The sequence below is a fragment of the Pantherophis guttatus genome, chromosome 2 (assembly GCF_059756535.1).
Source record: "Pantherophis guttatus breed Tessera chromosome 2, ASM5975653v1, whole genome shotgun sequence".
Classification (NCBI taxonomy): domain Eukaryota; kingdom Metazoa; phylum Chordata; class Lepidosauria; order Squamata; family Colubridae; genus Pantherophis; species Pantherophis guttatus.
In genome coordinates this window covers 17,393,168-17,414,365 of record NC_142064.1, presented here as the reverse complement: position 1 = coordinate 17,414,365, position 21,198 = coordinate 17,393,168, and the positions used below count along the sequence as shown (strand labels likewise).

Genomic DNA, 21,198 nt, shown 5'->3' with positions numbered 1-21,198 from the left:
AACCTCTTGTACGTGTAGATGATGCAAATTCAGATATACATGAAATCCAGCCATTTGGAAAGGAAGGGAAAAAAGCAAATAGATGCTCAAATGTTTCTTGTTGCTAAACAATGAAGGCATTGTTCCCTCCTGAAGGGAAGCACATGGCCAAAGGTCTTCTGCTTACCTCCTTGGCAATAGTGGTGATGAAAGCGGGTGGCCTGGCCGTGGCAATGAGGGAGAGAGCGTGTCGTGCAGAGCGGGCGGAGTCCGCTGCTGGACTCAGAGGCAGCCCCATTTTGATGCTAATCAGAGATCAGACAAAGAAGGAAGGGTGATGGTGGGGGGGGGAGGAAGAAAAGAAGCATTAGAAATATAGACTGAAAAGATTAGACACAGCTTATAATGTCAGTTCAAGGTCAACGGGAGCACTCAAACAGTTAGAATATAATGGACTCCCAACAATGAGCAGTGATTAGAAGTCAGGGTGTTCTAGCAACTAATACAAAATCAAATAATTAACCGTGAAGATTGAAAACAGTATGTGCATCTGTCCAAAGTGTTAAAAAGGCCTTGTTAACAAATTATCTAGCTGTAGTACTGAATACATATCAAGAACCAAGATCAACACAAATGTATACTGCCGTGCCAAAAAACACAACAACAACAGCATTTTATATCTTGGCTAAAGTTTAAGACGCAGTGTGTATATAATCCTGCTGTTAGTTATTGCTATATCAGTCAACCTATCATATTTTTGGAATAGCTGACATTGGAACTACAGATTTTAGCATGGCCACCCTCTTTCCAAGTACAGTTATTCTTTAAAAAAAAAAGAGGTGCCATTCATAGCAAATACAGTCGTTAGAACTGAAATCACTTACAGTACATTGCTAGGACAAATAAAAGACAGAATAACTGCTTCTTTCTCACATGTCCAATGAGTTTACTCTTACATACTAAGAAGCAGGAAACAGAAAATGTGCAAGTCTGATCAAATTCAAATACTTCAATAGTAACAGATCAGAACTCTTATTCTACTGACTATGCAGTCATTAGCACTGCATTTGACTCTGTGGATGTCCCAAAAGTGCTTTTTCGGGAGGCAACAGGACTTCCTTGTTTTTTCTTTTGAAGACATTTCGCTTCTCATCCAAGAAGCTTCTTCATTTCTGACAGGATAGTGGGGAATGGAAGGGCTGAAAAAAAAAAGCACTTTTGGGACAACTATGATCTGGATGACTGAGAATCTCTACAGACTTTGACCCTTTGGATGATTTTATGTAGGTCTTTCCAAGTGGGGCATAGCCTGAGAACCAAAAGCCAAATGGTAGGTGTAAAGAGCATTAAAAAACATTATAGTTTTCTCTCCATTGTCCCAAAGATGTTTTTTTTCAAGAGGCAAATGGACTTTCTGGGTTTTTTTTGAAGACGTTTCACTCCTAATCCAAGAAGCTTCTTCAGCTCTGGCTGGTTGGTGGGGAATGGGAATTCCCTACCATCCAGCCAAAGCTGAAGAAGCTTCTTGGATGAGAAGGGAAATGTCTTCAGAGAAAAACCAGAGTGTCTAGTTGCCTCTTGAAAAAAAGCACCATTGGGACAATCATGACCTAGATGACTGAGAATCTCAGTCAGACATTTTCCCTCCATTGTGATCTATCATTGTGATAGGTGTAAACCCATCCTCCCAATCTCCAGTGAGTTTGCTCAAGGTACTTTTTTTTCTTTTACTGTTTGATTTTTTCAAACAATAGAATGTTCCCCTTCTTCACACAGGAGGCCTGAGAATTGATCAGCTGTGCAGGAGGGGGAAAGGCTCTCCAGGCAGCAGCCACAATATACACAAATTGTGAGTTAGGGCCACATCTTAAAGACTTCCAGTTCCAACTCCAATGAATAATAATTGTTAGAGAACTTCAATCATGGGAACATTATTTGTTGCTGGAAGGAACCTCATATATAAGTCTCACTTAAAAAAAAATCAAACTAAGAAAATACTTAAAAAGAAAATGTAAGAGATCACCAGACTGAGCCCAAGGGAGGGGTCAAATGTGTCATCAGTCTCAAGTCTCAAGTCCCTTCGGGCCCAAAAGAGATCTAAGTCCAGCCCACCTTGAATTCTCTTATTTACCGCCTATTTGCTTTGACTGTTAGTAGTTCAGATTCTGTTGTGGCCCGCCAGTGGCCTGCGCAGATCGTGGCTGATTCCGACGACGAGGAGGCTGGTGTGGGGTCGCGCCGGCAGCCAGCGCTCGTGTCGGACAGAAAGGAGGCTGAAGAGGATGTGGTGCCAGAGGCAGAGACTCAGCCTGGGCCTTCAGAACTTCCAGAGGGTCCTTCAAGTGGAGAGAGCGAAGTGGAGGAGCCTCTCCTCAATGCTCGAGCATGCAGGGCTGCCAAAAGGCAGGAGTGGCTACTCAGGAGGAGGAGGTCTCGTCGAGAGTAAGGCTTGAGGATAATTGGCCACTCCCTTAGCCTATTTAAGTCACACACAGTTAGTAATTTCTTGCTGGAAACAACGTGTAATTATTACAGAGCATTTTTGAAGAGTGAGTGTCTTATCGTATCTTGTTTTCTGGGCTGGTTGCCAACCTTTGCCGGACTTTGTTTATTCTTGGTACGTTATAACTTTGATAAGGACCATTGGTGTGTGTCACAATCCTTGGGAATCCGGAGCTGGGGCAGAACAGATTCTTGTAGAGAGCTTTAGCATACAATAAACCTATATTCTTTTGAATATTCTTTTGAAATGCCTGGACTCCTGATTTTCTGCGCTTGACAGGAAAGACAAGTTAGATTGAAAGTGTTTTCACAAATGAGAATAACAGATATAATCTTTTTTTTTTTACTTGGATATTTCAGGATTTCAGATGACCATCACTGTCTAATTAATCAGTAATTCCTACAGGTAGTCCTCATTTAATGATTGTTTGTTCAGTGAACGAAGTTACCATGGCCTGAATAAGGAGACTTACTGCCAGTCCTCAAAGTTGCAGCTGTTGCAACATCCCTGCAGTCACACAGTTGTGATTCTGGCACTTGGCAACCAATGTGCAGTACATTTACAAACGATCACAGTGACCCTCTGTCACACAATCGACATGTACAACCTTTGCAGCAGCTCCTCAAAAGCCAAATCAATGGGGAAGCTGGCAGGAAGTCGCAAGTCACAATCATGCGACAATACGCTTAGCGACTTTGTGGTGATCCGCTTCACGACCACAGGCAGAACTGACAAAACGGCCGTCACAAGAATCAGTCTATTATTCCCAATAAAATGCACAAACTTTTGTAATGTTTAAAGAGGCGTGCGTTTTTTTTTTTACATTTCCTTTCCGAATTTGAGTCTATGCGAATATTTCCTCAACATTTTCTCCCCACCAATAGGATGATCTCTGTAACGTTAGATATGGACCAATTTGAAGAGGTAGAGCGGAGGTGGGTGGATGCTGGGCAGAAACACCAGAAAGAAGCCATTAATTTAAAATGCAATCTCCTTAATGTACCTTTCTCGTGTTTTATGACTTTCAGAGCTAAATAAATAAATAAATAAATCGGAATGTGTTCTTTTTCTTTCCTCCTCCTCCTCCCACTTCCTGATGGGAAGGCATAGATTTTTCTGAAAGCAACAGGCTCCTTATTAATTCATTAATGACACTCTCTAGTGTTAGTATGTGGCCAGAGATTAGCCCCCTCCTGTAGCTGAGCCAGCTGGTCTATCAGAGGCAAGAACTGTGCATGAAGGAGCAGGCACACTGCCCCGATACCCAGGGCCAAATTAAAAGCAGATGCAAAGCTAATATGAACAAGGGAGCGTTGAGTTGGTCCCTATAGTCGGATTTTTATTGAGGGATATATATATATTTTTTTACTCCTCTGCATGGTCAGTACAAAGAGCGCCTTCCGTGCCTGCAAGGTGCATGCTATGCAGGGAACCTGCTCATGGTAAAAGTAATAAATGTCACTGTAGCTTGTATGTATGGATTTGGGCAAGGATCACGGGGACAATAGTGGAACATCTGCTGTGCAGAGAGAGAATTCGGTTCTGTCAAAGGGATCAGACGGCAGCCGAGAAAGGCCTCCTCTGCGGAAGGGAAGCAAGACCAGAAGGCAAAACCAGAAGAGTCAGAAGAGAGGATTTGTGGGCTAGAGGTGAAAATAAATTGACCCGGGGCAAAGACAGTTTTCTTATATCCATCGGGTATTTGTTTGTTGTTTGTTTGTTTGTTTATTATAAATAATTCAAAACACACACGATACAAGCAGGCAGAGAATGGTTTCTGAACCCCCCCCCCCACAAACTCTTTACCAGACACAGCCATATGAGATACATGTACTCTCTTCTGTGATAAAGTGACATCTCATATTTATGTTTGGGTGGATGGGTGGGTGGGTGTTTGTGGGTGTATTTCTGTTCTCTCCTTGTACATTTAGGTGAGAATATGCACTGGGGAGCATGAATGAAGCCTAAGATGATTAGAAGGGAAGAAAGCTAAGAATGGATGAGTCAACAACACCGTGAACCGCTATCCAACTGACTGCTGCATAGGGATGTACTGGGGGGAGTTTTTCTACAGTATTTTCCCCAGCTGGCTTCAGATGAATCTGGTCCATTGTTTTTTCTTTCATTAGCTTTTCCCACCACAACACATTTTATCCATTCTGTTCAGTTTCTGGATAGGATTAGTGAACCTGGTAAACAGCAACAGAAGTATTGCAAGTATATGAGTCACCAGAAGTACCAGATTGCTTACCATTTCTTTAAAATATTGTCAATCTCTCAAAGCGAAGGGAGGGAGGCAGGGAGGGAGGGAGGCAGGAAGGATGGAAGAAGGGAAAGAAGGAAGGAGCAACGGAGAGAGAGAGAGAGAGAGGGAGGAGGAAGGGTGTGTGTGTGAGTGTGTAAGAGGAAGGAATGAAGGAAGGAGGGAGGAGGGAGGAAGGGAAGGGAAGGGAGGGAGGGAGGAAGGAAGGAAGTATATGAGTCACCAGAAGTACCAGATTGCTTACCATTTCTTTAAAATATTGTCAATCTCTCAAAGCGAAGGGAGGGAGGGAGGCAGGAAGGAAGGAAGAAGGGAAAGAAGGAAGGAGCAATAGAGAGAGAGAGAGAGGGAGGAGGAAGGGTGTGTGTGTGGGTGTGTAAGAGGAAGGAATGAAGGAAGGAGGAAGGAGGGAGGGAGGAAGGGAAGGGAAGGGAAGGGAAGGGAAGGGAAGGAAGGAAGGAAGGAAGGAAGGAAGGAAGGAAGGAAGGAAGGAAGGAAGGAAGGAAGGAAGGAAGGAAGTTCTTGAATTATGGACATAATTCTCAAATGGAAAGCTCAGTATGAATTGGTAAAATTCTAAAGTAATTCCACTAGAATTTGTAAAGTTTCCATGATAGCAAGTCAAACATACAGTACTGAAATTTGCATATATCATAGTGCTCTACTATTAACTCACTGAAGTTTCTATGAGAAAAATCATGGATTTTCCTCACAATTTTTTCATTCCCATTTGAAAATACTATAGCTTGACTAAAACACCAAATGACTAGTTTTTCTCTGGTTAGGCAATCCCAGAAGCATATAAATATTAGAATTCTACTTTTCTTAAATTTAGGCTTCCAGAGTTCTTCTCATATTCAGATACATTTTGGTACATTTCCATATTAAGGAGTCTTGCACACTCCTGGCTTTAACTGGTTATTTTAATGTGAAAACAGAAACATTTCTGTTTCATAAAGCTCTCTTGAAAGAAACAGAAGCAAAACAAGAAATAATACTGGCAAATTCCTTAGGTTAAACCAAATATCTAAATTAATAAATACATTTTGCTGCTTAATTACACAGTAGTGCATTGGACAAACTGCATCCAAGTAAGATGAATTAAACTGCATTCTTATAACTGGAAATTGTGGGTCAGGACGATTTCTATAATCTCTTTAAGCGTAGAATCAAAGCTGAATTAATACTAGTTAAATACTCTTAATTCTCTGGTGCAGTTAGCACGTTTTCCATAATTTAACCTTTCTGGGGAGGAAGTCGAGGTGGCGTGGAGGTGGAAATGGAGGAGATGGCAGGGAGAAAGAACTACCAAAGTGCAAAGAAGAAATTCAAAGATCTGCACACTACAGCTTAGCAATGTATTTTATTCAACCCTTGCGCGCGCACGCACGCACACACACACGCACACACCAAACACACAAAAAGATAAACACTGCATGTGTTTTCCTTTGTCAATAAATGTGAAGTGATTTTTTTCCCCCTCCGCCTCAGAACCACACGCTCGACATAAAAGCTCCTTTATAAACCATGCTTAACATCACAGACAGAAGTGAGGCAGCTGTGCGCTGTTATTGTGTGCACGGTAAATCAGGCACAAAAAAGGGGCAGCTCAGCAGGGCATCGGGAGGGTAAGATGGACACTTAACCCCCTGTACACATTGTTGCTCCATTTCTTTCCCTCTTAAGTCCCTCTGCAGTCAGTACAGTACCTGTCACGGATGTAACAGGCCATTTTCAATCTAAATCTTGTTATGGATTAATAAGCAAACACTTTCTCGCTTATTATGCAATTTATCATGATGAAAATTGCATTGGTCTCCTCAAGGCTACATGCTGATACATTCATTTATTCAGCAGCTCTGTATACAGAGAGCAATACTAATCTTTATGACAGCTAGAGGTATAGCAGGGAGCCTAAAATAGCATCTTGAAGAACTATACTTTGTCTTTATGGAAGCTCTGCTCAAAACAGACACCTACAAAATCTTACATGCACACAAGCCTAGCTCTTCCCTAAGGAGACAAAAATATTTTACTTTTGCAATACCCAGCTTGGTAGTAATAACATATACTTATTTCCCGTTTCACCAAAACCAGAAATTAAATAGTGATAGATGCCTTACGATTTATCCTTGCCCGATATCAGCATCCTTTGAGGATTTTCAGACAATGACCAAGTTTGCTTAAGGAAGGTAGCTGAAATGTTCAACACCACCACCACCACAAGAATAATGCAATATAAAGGAATACCATTGCTGAATTGGAGAAAATAATCTGCCCTCAATGTTTTGGGAACGGCACATATGTCCTCTATATAAAGTGGGTAATTTACTAAAAGGATCACATCTAGGAATCAAAATTTCTGCCAATCAAAATTTAAAACCTGCATTTTCATTTGAGTTCATATAGCTTCAACTTCATATAAAAACATATGTTGAGGCTATGACTCTTTGAGGAAAACAATTGGAAAACTTTGATTTGCCCTCAATTAACAGAGACTTAACAACTATCTTACAAACTTTAAAAATCTGATAGGAAAAAAGCATATCAAATGAGTCAGACGGAAAACAACTGAAGACATATTAATAAATCCTTTTTAAATCGTAACAAAATTACTTTACATGATGGGACATCATCATTATCAAAGAAGCTTTAGAATATGATTTTTAGGCAAATGTTACACAGATAAAAATGTAATTCTTGTGCTAGAGATGATGTTTTAGTTTCTTTTTTTCTAAGTAAGTAATATCAAATGATAACACTCTATGAGATCCAGGCAATAATCTTCAATTTTACATTAGTTTACTCAAAATGTTTATAATGACCTTAATGATTTCTACTTTCGTGACTCTTTTAAATTTATTTTTAATATTGCATTTTAATACATTATTTCCTTTTTTGTGATTCTGAGCATATGCTAAAAATCAGGGTAGAATGTTTAAATATAATTAATATTAATGAGCAGCATCATTGTACTATGTGTTAAATAATTCAGAAAAGGGACAAAGAATCAAATTAGATAAGCTATATTAGTTGTCTATGTTGGCAAAAACTTTAGCTGAATTGGAGAACTCTTAGATAAAGAAGCTTAACATTGAACATCAGGGCTTGAATACATTTTTGGAAGACAATGAAGAAAACCACAATAAAAAACCCGACTTACTCGAGGTTTTAAAACGTTTTCTGACATTTTAGAACAGATTGAAGAAATCTGGTAACAATCAAAACTGTGTTTTATTAGATACAAATATCTAAAGATAAGGCACACCTTAGTTGTGCAGGAATGAAAGGGAAAGAAATAAAACTCAGCATATGACTTTCTCCTCCCTAATTTCCTAGAGGGAAATATTAATTTTAAAATACAAAATACATTTCAATATTATATTTTATTATGTCTTTTATCTAGTATTGTAAAAATTGACAAAGATTTTTATGTTTTATTAGGCAAGAGTTAAGCACTCAGATAATTCAAATTACAGAGAATGATAATTTTAAAAGGCTTTTATTACCATCATCATGGAAAGGATTTTTTCATAGCTCAGAGATTGTGAGCAGAAGGACAATGATTAATTCTTCCTTCCTCCCTCCAGAAAGCAGGAAGATACTTAAGTAAAAATACATTTTTTTGCACAATTAGGCCGAAAACTCTTTGGAATGGCTTGGTACATCTAATCGCTGTGATAACTGCACAATATTTTTATATCTTTGTTTCTTTTGATTTCATAGTTTGATTGATTTTTCTTCTCAAAAATTTATCATTTTTTAGATTTGCCTATTTATCAGATACTTCATGTTTACATGTTTCATCATATCATCATAAGAGATGATACTGAAATAAGTTTATATACATGGGCCAGGATAATTTTTACTACTTTTAAAAATCCTCTGATTGGGTTCTAGCATTAGACATAATGCATATTTAATTTTATGGTTGCATTAGGCATATATTAAATGCGAAAAGAAGTTATCCAGGTATGATTTTACACTAGTAAAAAAACACACTAATACATGCAATTATGCCAGCATTATTGAAAAATCAAAACGTGTGAATTTTTTTCAACTGTTATTGCAAATAGATTCTTCTTATCGTACTTTTTCTGAATTAAAAAATATTGCTATAAGTTTTTTTTAAAAATAATCATCATTCATAATGGCATCTACCTTTAGCCTACACAAGAAGAATGTTACACCAAGTTAATAACATTATTGTTATTAAACAAGTTAATAACAATAACATTAACAAGTTTTTGGAAACAGACTCAGTTTCGATCCTGGTTTATGATTATATCCACTGTGCTATCACATTAATAAAGTAAAGGGTAATGATAGATCATGACCCTTTCCATACATCTGATATACTCTTCCATATATAAAATGGAATGTGTTTTAACTTTTCTGCAAATTGTACATAGATGGATCTTATCCACAGGTTTAATATCCTTGTTTCACATATCTCAAGTTGTAAACAAAGATCAGGTTTATATATCTGTATTGGTTTTTCTTATATTCACTGCTTTGTCCATACCTGCAGGGATTGCTTTACCACATGCATTAAACCTATTTTTAAGGATTGCAATTAAATAATCTCTGTTATGTTTCTCTGTTTGCTACTCCTTATTTGTTTGCAGTGAATATTGTTGGTTGCGACAGCTGGCCTTCTTTGGAGTGGCCAGCCAGACTGGTATGGAAAGAGCTGTTCTGCTTAAGCCCCATGGTTCATATTGGATTCTTTGCTCTACAGAAATTGCACAAGCAACTTGTAGGCAACACCAGCATCCAGTGACACAATCTTGGAGATGCCTCCAGTGAGATTGTCAAAGGACAAATCCTAACCCTAACCCTAACACATGCCCCCCCCCAAAAAAAACAATTCACAAGGAAGCTCTACAGAACCCCACAATTAATTTGACCCAGTGAAGCCTGCGACAAATAAGTAAGAAGGAATAATAAATAGAGATATTGTAACAGATAACCTCTACAGAAGGAAGAGGAAGGAGGTACTTGAGAGAGGGGTTGGGAGTGGGACAAACATAGGCCCCCAGAATCTAACCCATCCCCACTCCCAAAGTCTCATAGGCTCAATTATTTGTGGTTTTGTTATCCGTAGTTTCATGTTGGAATATAAATATGTAAAATTGCCGATTAAAAGGTCAAAACAATAGCTCTTTTAAGAATTTCAACACAGAGTGTCAACTGAAGTTTTTCTGAAAGAAGTCAGAAGCTCTCTGGATGTTTGAAAGCTTTCATTAATCTGATTTTTAAATTATATTTCCATGAAAGAGTAATCTAGAACAATGTTCTTGTTTTTAAAGAAAACATTTTTAGAAAATAACACATACCACAAAACTTATCTCTGTGGGTTTATTCATCCTCTGTAGAATGTTATGTTGCTTAACGCTAAAATTTAACTACTTCAAACAGATTTGAGTGTATTTTTAATAGAAAAAAAAAGGATGGACAGATTCTTATAAATTTCTCCTGACAGTAAATATGCATATTCATTGTCACCGAAGCACAGCCACAATGTATATATGAATTAATGGGCTTAACAGAGCAAGATCCAATTGCAGGTCATGAAACAAATATAAATATAAAACAACAGAGAGAGGCAGAGAAGTTTCTCTACTGCTATATTTAACAAAATAACAATGACATGCCATAAAAAACCAACAAGATGAAGCAAATTCTATTTTAAGTAAAATAGAAAAAGATACAGGGAATGTGCAGTTTAGACTCCCGGGGATATGAAAAGTTTATTCCCTACTTGTCTCAACTCACATGCAAAATTAAATGGATAAACCATTATTTATTTGTTTGAGATTAATGTATTCACATGGTCTCTCTTTGTTTCTGCCTTTTCTTTCTGATTTCATAAAGCTATCGTGGCTGATTTCATAAAGCTATCGTGGCTTCCTTATGAAGTCTAAAGTCTAAACCGGGGTCTCCAACCTTATGAAGTCTAAACCAGGCTGAGGTCTAAAACCAGGTCTAAACCAGCTGGCTGAGGAATTCTGGGAGTTGAAATCTACAAGTCTTAAAGTAGCCAAGGTTGGAGACCCCTGGTCTAAACCATAAATGTAGGATTGAACTGTTTCCTAGAAGCCAGGATAGCATGACTAAATTTTCTGTGGAAGGAAAGGAATGAATAAGACACATAACACTGGAATTCAATTGGAAAAGGGTATTTCAAATGAGTAACCAAGATTGTTTTCCTTTTGATTGTGTTTTTTAGTAGATGCCTACAATTACACTCTAAAAGGGTATAAATGCTTGTGCTTTACTGAAGTCACAATTTGTTCAACCAGCAATGGATTTGTATGTTGAATTTGCTAGACCTCAGGATTTATTGACTGTGGCCTAAAGAACAGATTTCTGGATGTGGCTGGCATACAGTGGATTTGTATTTTTTTTTACCTTTGGATATTATTATTAATGTCAAAGTAGCCCCTATCCATTTATCCTATTTTTCTGACAGGCAGAAATGGTTCAACCCATAAGGAGCATTTTCAGTCCTCCTCCTCTCCTTCTGTAACAGCAGGATTCTCATAGGTTACAATAAAAAGCAATAACACAATAAAATCCATGGTAGAAGATAAAAGGTCCTAAAATTCACCAATATAAAATGCAAAAAATATGGAATATAAAAACAAGCTACCATAGATCAGCATCTTCTCAACTACCAGAGGTTCTCCAGAACAAGCTTGGACTTTCCAGAATGCCAACAATGTGGGGACTAAACAGATGTGAACTGAAAGGGTGTCCCATAGCACAGATAAAGGTTTCAGGATTTCCCCTATCCAGTCATGACCGACTCAAGGGGATTGGGGTTCATCTCAGACTCAAGGGGGCCAGGGTAGCCTGTGTTGTCTGAGAGATACTTCTGTCAAAATGTGGTCAGCGTGAAAGTACAGAACACAGTAAGTTTCCCATCAAAGCAACACCTTTGGTGTTTAGGAAAGTTTATTTACTCGCAGATAAATTGATACCTCCACGTAAAATAATAGAGGGGTGCTTCAGCCACTTCAGCCTGTAATATGGGGACGATAAGGAGTTTCTTACAGGACAAATGAATTGAGTCAATTCTGGCTGCAGAGATAGTTCTGAAGGTAGCTTGGCACCACCAAGTCGTATGTGGCTTTGTAGGTTGAAATGACACTTTGAACTTTTTGTTGTTGTTGTTAGTTGCGAAGTCGTGTCCGACCCATCGCGACCCCATGGACAACATTCCTCCAGGCCTTCCTGTCCTCTACCATCCCTTGGAGACCATTTAAGCTCACGCCGACTACTTCAGTAACTCCATCCAGCAACTTCGTTCTCTGTCATCCCCTTCTTCTTTTGCCCTCAATCTTTCCCAGAATCATGCTCTTCTCCAGTGAGTCCTTCCTTCTCATTAGGTGGCCAAAGTATTTGAGCTTCATCTTCAGAATCTGGCCTTCTAAAGAGCAGTCAGGGTTGATCTCCTCTAGGACTGACCGGTTTGATCGCCTTGCAGTCCAAGGGACTCGCAGGAGTCTTCTCCAGTACCATAGTTCAAAGGCCTCAATTTGAACTTTACCCAGAAGCAAATGAGAAATCCGTGAAGAGTCTTGAAGCACCGGTGAAAAGTGCTCATGGAAGTGACAGTCAATCAGAAATTGGACTATTGGAAATATAATGCAAATGTCCCCATCAAAAACAAGGGAGGCCTATCATACATAAAACATTTTTCCTTTTTTAATCAAATAAGGGATAAATGCTTACTTTGAAAGTTGCTTTTCGGCATCTGCACAGAGTTCCAAAAGGCCCATCAGCACAGCAGACACGTCCATATAAGGCTCCCACACTGTAAACCCTCTTCCTATGAGGTCAATGGCAGTTCTTCGAATGGTGCTGTGAGGAGGAAGCTTTGGACTGGGAGGTTGCAGCAGAAGATAGGTCAAAGCTTTGCCTGCCAAACAAGACATGTTAGGAAGCGAGAGTTAGGAAAACAAGATCTAAATGTGGGATATTATGATTTGGGCAGATTGGAAGCTTATGGGGTTACTGGTTAAGAGTTCCTTTATCCAGTTTGCTAACTGGGGCCAAGAGTAAAAATGCAGCTCAGGTAAGAATGTTTGTATGTATATATTTATATATGTCTGTATCAATGGTGGGTTGCCCCTAGTTCAGTCCGGTTCTTGTGAACCGGTAGTAAAACCGGCGAGAGGCTCCGCCCACCCGCCCAGATGTCATCATAGACGATCTGCTCATGCACAGAAGCGTGCGCGTGCATGCGATCCCGTTGCGAACCGGTAGTAAAGGTAAGTCGAGTCCACCCCTGGTTTTTATGTATGTATAAAAATAATGGAAAGCAATTCCTTCTTATGCCCTATGTGCCATGTGTTGCAATAAGCTATATGTACAGTCATTTGCATTGTGGGAGATAGCGATGTTATCTATATATAGAATTCTTTATAGAATTCTATATAGAATATCCATATTGTCATGTCCTATTTTGGTGATTCTATGGGCCAGGTCTCTCCGCATATTCCGATTTTGCACTGCTTTGTTGATTTTTCTATGATCTGGCTGGTATCAGCTTTGATGATGTCTGGCCGTCGTGCTCTTTGATGGTCTGTTTTCCTTTTTACCGCTAACTCTTCCAAACATAATTGTAAGAGAGAAGGGATTCTAACTCACAGCATATTAATGCCTGTATAAAATTCAGCTCTACCTTTCCCCAACCCAGCAACCTTAGAATGTGCAGAATTAAAAATCACATAATCCATGATTTTAGGATGAGAATTCAAGGTATCTCTCAATCGAAATGAGTGGGGGAAAAAAAAAAGCTTAATTAGTCTTCATTTAAGAAGTGGGAGATAGAGAGATTGAAATAAAATGGGAAGCAGAAAGAGATTTCTTTTAACCTGACTTTTATTTGCTGTATGAAAATTGTTGGGAGTCAGAAAGTTTTGCTTACCTACTGAAAATAGCTCAAACGTATACCAACAACTCTGACCACTTCGGATTTAAAAATTATTTTTGTACGATTGGAAAATCTTTAGAGCAAATAATTAATAAAAATCTCAGGAGAATGTAAACAAGGGTGCCCTTATAGACATGGTTGTTCAATTTTCGTTAAAAGAATTAAATAAGGTAGGCCACAACTAATCCATTATCCACCTCTAACATCAATTTCCTTTCTCTGCTAATTTATCAAAAAAAAAAAAAGTTCACTTTTGGAAAGCAAAATTAGGCTTTTGGACTAGTGGGCACATTTATTTTACTTTTTTTTCTTTTACTGTTTTATGATGTCTGATTTTAGGTCAATGTTGTGAATTGCCCAGACTTGTGGTTTTAAGATATCCAGACAAACAAATCTTTTAAATAGATAAATAAATAAATAAAAATTCAAAATTTAATTTTGAAGCCTTGCCTAGTTATTAATAAAGGTAAAGGTAAAGGTTCCCCTCACACATATGTGCTGGTCATTCCTGATTCTAGGGGACAGTGCTCATCTCCTTTTCTAAGCCGAAGAACCAGCGCTGTCCGAAGACGTCTCCTTGGTCACGTGGCCATCATGACTAAACGCCAAAGGCGCAAGGAATGCTGTTACCTTCCCACCAAAGGTGGTCCCTATTTTTCTACTTGCATTTTTTACGTGCTATTGACTTTGCTTGTCAGAAGCTGGCTTGGAAGGTCGCAAAATGGTGACACATGATGCCAAGAGCCCAGATTTTTAACACGTGACCATGGGAGAGGCTGCAACAGTTGTAACTGCAAGGACAAACTTTTTTTCACTGTTGTTGTAATGGTCGCTAAACAAATGGTTCTAAGTCAAGGACTACCTGTATTATGAGGAACAGCAGGCTGAGAAGAATACAGAACAGGCCGTCCTCGAGTTACGATCACAATTGAGCCCAAAATTTCTGTTGTTAGGTGAGACATTTGTTAAGTGAATTTTGCCCCATTTTAAGATCTTTCTTGCCTGAGTTGTTCAGTGAATCACTGCAGTTGATAAGTTAGTAACCCAGTTGTTAAGTGAATCTGAATCATTGACTTTGGTTTTCAGAAGTTCTCAAAAAGTGATCACATGATCCCGGAACATAGCAACGGTCATAAATACGAGCCAGGTGCAAAGCGTCTGAATTTTGATCCCATGATCATGAGGATGCTGGAAAAGTCGTTAAGTGTGAAAAAGTCCTAAGTCACTTTTTTCAGTGTGGTTGTAACTTTGTTGTTGTCACTAAGTGAACTGTTGTAAGTCGAGGACTACCTGTGTTTGTTCTTTGACAAAAAAGAAAAACATTCATATTGTCCATTTTGAAGCAGCAACATCTCAGAAGCTAAAACCAACCCAGATTGGATCTTGCAATATAAAAAGCATGCCAATTATGAACAAAGAGGTTTTTAAAAAGTCCTTTCATTGCTTAGTCATGTTGCTTATTCTACCACTGACTGGTAATCTATAATTAATATAGATTAAACATTTAGGAGAACATTCTTGTACACCATACATTTTTTGGACCTCTTTTTGGAAGTAGGTTACAAGAACACCTTTAAGAACATAAATGATGGCGTGAATCTTCTTCACAGCACCGTTCAAATGTTGTTTTTACTGACCTCTAATTGCCCTTAAAGCTCCTGAGGCTTTGAGCATATTATCTAAGATAGAATTATATAGAAGGATTAGTATAAAAATTAGTGTCATTTTGAGTTTAGAATAGAATAACAGTTGGAAGGGACCTTGGAGGTCTTCTAGTCCAACCCCGTTTAGGCAGGAAACCCTACACCACTTCAGACAAATGGTTATCCAACAGCTTCTTAAAAACTTCCAGTGTTGGAGCATTCACAACTTCTGGAGGCAAGTGGTTCCACTGATTAGTTGTTCTGAAACTGTTAGAATGGTGAGATAGAACAGTCAGCATCATTGGCATCCTTCCCCCTTAGCTAAAGGGCTATGCTAATGTTTGATTTAAACAAACAAGAAGACAAACCAACAAACCAAGTATCTTTCAACATTGAAATTTCAACTCCCAGAAATCTCATCCAAGAAGTTTCTGACTGGATGGTGGGGAATGGAAGGATGTCTGCAAGAAGCATAAATCCTTCCATTCAGAGCTGAATAAGCTTCTTGGATGAAGTGAAATGTCTTCAAAGAAAAACCAGAAAATCCAATTGCCTCTTGAAAAAGCACCTTTGGGACTACTTGCAGTTGTCCACTTTCAAACTGCTGGGTCAGCAGGAGCTGAGTGTGTGACAGGAGCTCAAACCGCCCCACAGCAGAAATGGGTCTCGAACATGAGCTTGCTGATTGTCAACCCAGCGTTTTAACCTCATGAGTCTTTGCAATTTAAAGGATTGTTCTCTCCCTCTCCTACTGCTCTCCCCCAACCCCACAGAACAGAAATAAAAGATAATTACAATCCACTGCAAAATGTCCTCCAACATGAATTTCCTATCCATAGTAGAAGCTGAGCCACGGCCAAAGTCCAATTTCAAATTTCAGTCGCAGGAACACCTTTCTCTTTTGAAATAGTTTTAATCCCAGAGGCAAGAATAGCCTTATACCTATTAATATTCTGGGAGACTGTGAAGACCCAGCTTTGTAGGAGAATATAGGGCCATGATGGCGAACCTTTTCCGGACCGAGTACCCAAAACGTGCCCGAACCCCCCAAATGCAATGAGCCCTGTCCCCGCACATGCAAGCATACCCCCCACATGCCCCCCACCCCATGTGCATGTGCCCTGTCCCTCCACACATGCACGCCCCGCCCACCATGCATACGTGCGTGGCCCCCTGTATGCCCCCGCCCCATGTGCATGCGCGGCAGAGACATGATGACCAGCTGGCCGGTGGGAGGCACGCGCGGCAGAGCTGAACTGGGGTGACGGCTTGCATGTCCACAGAGAGGGCACTGTGTGCCACCTGTGTCACACATGCTATACGTTCACCATCATGGGTATAGGGGGAATGGAACAATTGTTCCAAAATAATGGCCTTCATTGAAACAAATGGCTGACACTGTTGTTAATTTTTCTTTGTTTGGGTTACACCATCCTTTTCTAACCTTAATTACCCAAACAAATTTTTATAAATTGCTCAGTGCCAGCAATCTGGAGTGGCATAAATGTTTGTGTAAGAAACAAATAATGAACCAAATGAGATTTGGTCCTATCTGCAATAATTTCTTCCATGTTTTACTCTTTCTTCCTTATTTTCTATAGTAACTATCAAAAATTACTGGGATCTAACTTTTTACGATTTGTTTTTTCAAATGTTTCTCTCCTGAACTATGAGAAAGACAAAGGTTCCACCCCCACCCCCCCGAGAAGTTGGAAATAAAGACTGGAAATAAAAATAAATAAAGATTGGTAGAACTGAATGAATGATGACATGATCCAACTTGATCAAACTGACTCACCTATCACTAGGGTTTGGCTGGATCTTTATCGTATCTGCAAACATTTCTTGCATTCTTAAACCATGTTCTTTCCAAATAAAGCTTTCATAAAAATATTGGATGCAATGGCCAGGTTTATTTATGGATTTAGAAAAAGGTCACAGCTACCTTAAAACCAACAAAATTGAGTGAGATGAATTTGGACTGCCATAATGATAAAATTGAAACACAGACCTGCTCATATCTTGATTCATGTCTTCACAATGTTCTTAGGGACCATTATACAAAAGAAAACTAAATAATAATAACCATGTTACAGTTGCAAAATCTGCTCTTAAGAGAATATTGCATCATACTGAGGATAGGAGAGATCCAGCCCAAGTCATCTTACTGGCCTACCCAAGACTAGGTGCATAACTATGGAAGCAGATAAAATCTTCATCATCATCACCATCACCATCCACCACCACTGCTCTCATTTACGAGAATAAGAAGACGATGGCTTAAAGAATTAATAATTTATTTTCTGCATCTAAGAACTGCTGTCTGAGTCAGCCAACAGTAAGATTGTGGAGATGCTGAGCTGAAGTTGGAATTGATTGCAGTCCCTTAAAACAAAAAAGATTTTACTAATGATGGTGGCATCAGAGAAAGTACTGAAGACGAGACTCATAAATGGTTGTGTGTTGATTGGTTTGTTTGCAGGAAAGAACAAGTAGAAACTTGCAGAATATTAGGGGATACATGAACTGTTAGGTCTTATAGAAGCATCATAAGGATATTCTATTTAGATCTGTCTTTGCAGATTATGCTAGCAGCTGTAATTGGAGGCAATTTTTAAAAGCATTTAGAATATAATAGGATAGGATAGGATAGGATAGGATAGGATAGGATAGGATAGGATAGGATAGGATAGAATAAATTCTTTATTGGCCAAGTGTGATTGGACACACAAGGAACTTGTCTTCAGTGCATAAGGTCTCAGCGTACATAAAAGATATAAGTGATAATCATGATCATAGTCATCATAAATACATTCATCATGAATTATAAGATACAACACTTAGTGATAGTCATAGGATATTAAGTAAGCAATCAAAATCATGCTAGGAAACTACTGTATTTTTTGGAGTATAAGACCCACCTTTTTCCCCCCAAAAAGAGGGTGAAAATCTGGGTGTGCCTCATACTCCGAATGTAGCCCGCCCAGCTTCTCAAACTGAGGTTTCAGAGGCCGAAAAAACCATCAGAAATGAAGCTTCAGAAAAGAAGCCCCCAAACAGAGCTTCAGGGGCTTTTTTTCCTGAAGCTTTGTTTCAGAGGCTTTCAGAGGCAGAAAAAAAAGCAGAAAAAAAAGCAAGGCACAGAGTTCACAACCAAGGAACCTGTTGCTAAAATTCACCTCTGGGAACAGCTGATTGGGGTTATTCCAGGAGGCCGATCCACCTGCCAATCAGCTTTTTTCTTATTTTCCTCCCCAAAAACTAAGGCACGTCTTATACTCTGGTGCATTTTATACTCCGAAAAATACAGTAAACAAAACAGTATGAATTGTAAAGATACAAGCAACAAGTTTATAATCATTTAGTTATGATTTAAAAAATCAATCCTTTATTCTCTACTTTCTCAGTATACCTATCTAGGTTTTACAAATGGGGCACTCTAGAAGCTCAAAGCTGACCTTTAATTTCTATCTGCTTCTGCCTTGTCCAGTTTTCCTAGAGACATCTACATTGGGCTTCCATTCTCTAACAGACATCATTGTCATCAAACTTGGTTGCTTCCACTGAGATTTCATGGATGCCAATTGTTTTTGCTCTATAGTTCTATGAAGACATGGGATGTATAAAGCACTTTTCTTACATTTGGTTTTCCACAGATAACAAAGCACAGCACACATTTTCATTTACTCCACCGGCATTAATAGCTATATTCGGTTAGGAGGAGTGACTGGGAATCTTCCAATCCTTACTGTGTTACTTCATCAGCTCTCAGCCTGTTAAATGCAAAATTAATTTGGTCTACTTTTTCACATCTCTTCCTCCCCCTCCCCCCACTCCTCTTTTAATCAGAGGGGTAACCTCTAGGTAACACAAGGCCTCTGCCATATTCATTTCCATCTCCAAATTATGGGTACTCAAATTGTGATAATGAATCTTGCCATGGATTACTTTCATTTTCAAATGAAGCCCATTGAAATAATGAACTGCAGCAATCATCCATTAGTAAAATGTGAATGTTGGGCTAAACAAGTAACTTTCCTAGATAAATGTAATTGATCATTACTGTGATTCTATTATACAGTATGCTTTTTAAAATATCATTCATTTAGCTACTTATTGCTGTGGTTGAGACAAAGTATTGATTTTTATGAGTCCCCCCCCCCCCACTTCTCTTACAGGCAGTTCTCAAAGCTCAGCTCCTTATTTTTTTTGTTTACTGAACAAATTGCCTGCCATTTATTTAGTAGCTGAGAGGGAAGCTGGCCAATCAGAAAAACTGCCCAAATTTAACCTATGGAAAACTTGGGCTGTTTTTCCAAAAGAACAAGAAACCGGGTCTTTGAATTCCATACTAAACCTGCATTTTAATTTATGAAATACTCCTCTTGCAAACGGCTACTCTGGAAGTAAAAGAAGCCCAGCTTTGAAACGTATGAACAAACACCAACTCCGTACCGGCACACTAAATATTTCTCCTTGTCAACATTTATCTTGTTTAAACTGAGCTGGGAGGGAAAGAAAAAAAAAAGGGTGAACTAAACAAAAGTCACTCTGCTGCCCACTTCTCAGCCTTGGACATCTTTGTTTAAGCTTTGACTTGGCTTAAATGAACGAATTAATATTGACAAAAACATCAACTAAGCTAATGAGTTGTTAGTTAAGGCAATAAACATGTCACATTAGAGTCAGCAGCAGTGAAGAGGTAATTAGCCCTAGAAAAGCTCCATTGCGATCCTTTGCTCTTAACCTTTGAGTCCATTATCTAGTGCTAAAATAGCAGCTTCCATGCCAGTACAATCCAGCAATACACACCAGCCTTGGTACAGTAGCCAAGGACTGCATTAGCACGCATCTACTGGGCCTGGCGCCTTTAGTTATTTACCCAGGGTTTATTAACAAGTTTATTATCGTAGCTTGATATAAATTGCAATAAGGCTGCGGACGTTGGCAGATCTGGAAAAGAGAAAACAATGGCAGAGAATGACAAGGGAAAAGTTCCTGCATCCGCGCACTCTGGGTAAACAGATGAGTAGGAATTTTGAAAAGATTCATTATTTTTCTGATTGGCGAAAGAGTCAGATTTTCTACGTGAAAGAAGGGTATCTTGGGTGGGTACAAATAGAAGTCAGAGCCATGTCGAAACTCTTACTGAAAGAGTATATAAAAGCAGCAAGTATAAAAGTATAAAGAAAAGCTAAGCAGAAATACAACATTTAAGGTAAAAAGTTTCCTAGGTTTCTTTTACACATAATATTTCAGTTTTTTTATAGATTAGTTAGAATTAGGGATTGAATATGAGTTTGCTAATTTTGATTACAACACAGTACTTTCATAATACGTCATTTCAATCCGGCTAGTTTTTTTTAGCAAGCCCTTTGCATTTTACATAAAAATATATGACTTTCACAGCAATACTGCTGAGAAGGTCAGACAATTTTAATATTTATATCTTGTTCGAACTCCGATAGATTTACCAAGATGTCACCCGGAGCCCTTAATGTCTTTGTCAATGAAATTAGTAAAATGGCAAGGCACATTTCACTACTTTAATTGTTTTATTAAAGAGGTCTAAGATCTTATTCTAATTTACCCGTCAGTTTTTATGCCACTGCCATAAAAAAGTGCAAAGGTTTTAAAGGTGGCTTCCTCATCTATGCTAACAAACATATTTTTGTGCTAGTTGAAAAATTTTTATTCCTATGTTCCAGAGGCAATAAGCAAAAGTTAAACGCTAGTGGAAAATAGACATGAAAACGAACAGAATGTGAGTATATTTTTCAAATTTTAATTTAATTTTAACCTTACAATTTAGGAAATTTTTATAATTAGAAAATTCTACTAATATTATTGAATACTGAATTACAAT

The 21,198-nt window shown here is 38.6% G+C and overlaps 1 protein-coding gene across 2 annotated transcripts in view; it reads right to left on the bottom strand.

Annotated features, from left to right (window-relative positions):
• The window catches only part of WDR7 (WD repeat domain 7), a 240,191-nt gene that overhangs the window by 56,562 nt on the left and 162,431 nt on the right, over positions 1-21,198 (bottom strand). For both annotated transcript variants that reach the window (XM_034442484.2, XM_034442485.2), the window contains 2 exons: positions 12,486-12,672; positions 167-284 (listed from right to left, as the gene is read on the bottom strand). In XM_034442484.2, the coding sequence (XP_034298375.2) occupies positions 167-284; positions 12,486-12,672 (305 nt within the window). The remainder of the gene's footprint in view (positions 1-166; positions 285-12,485; positions 12,673-21,198) is intronic.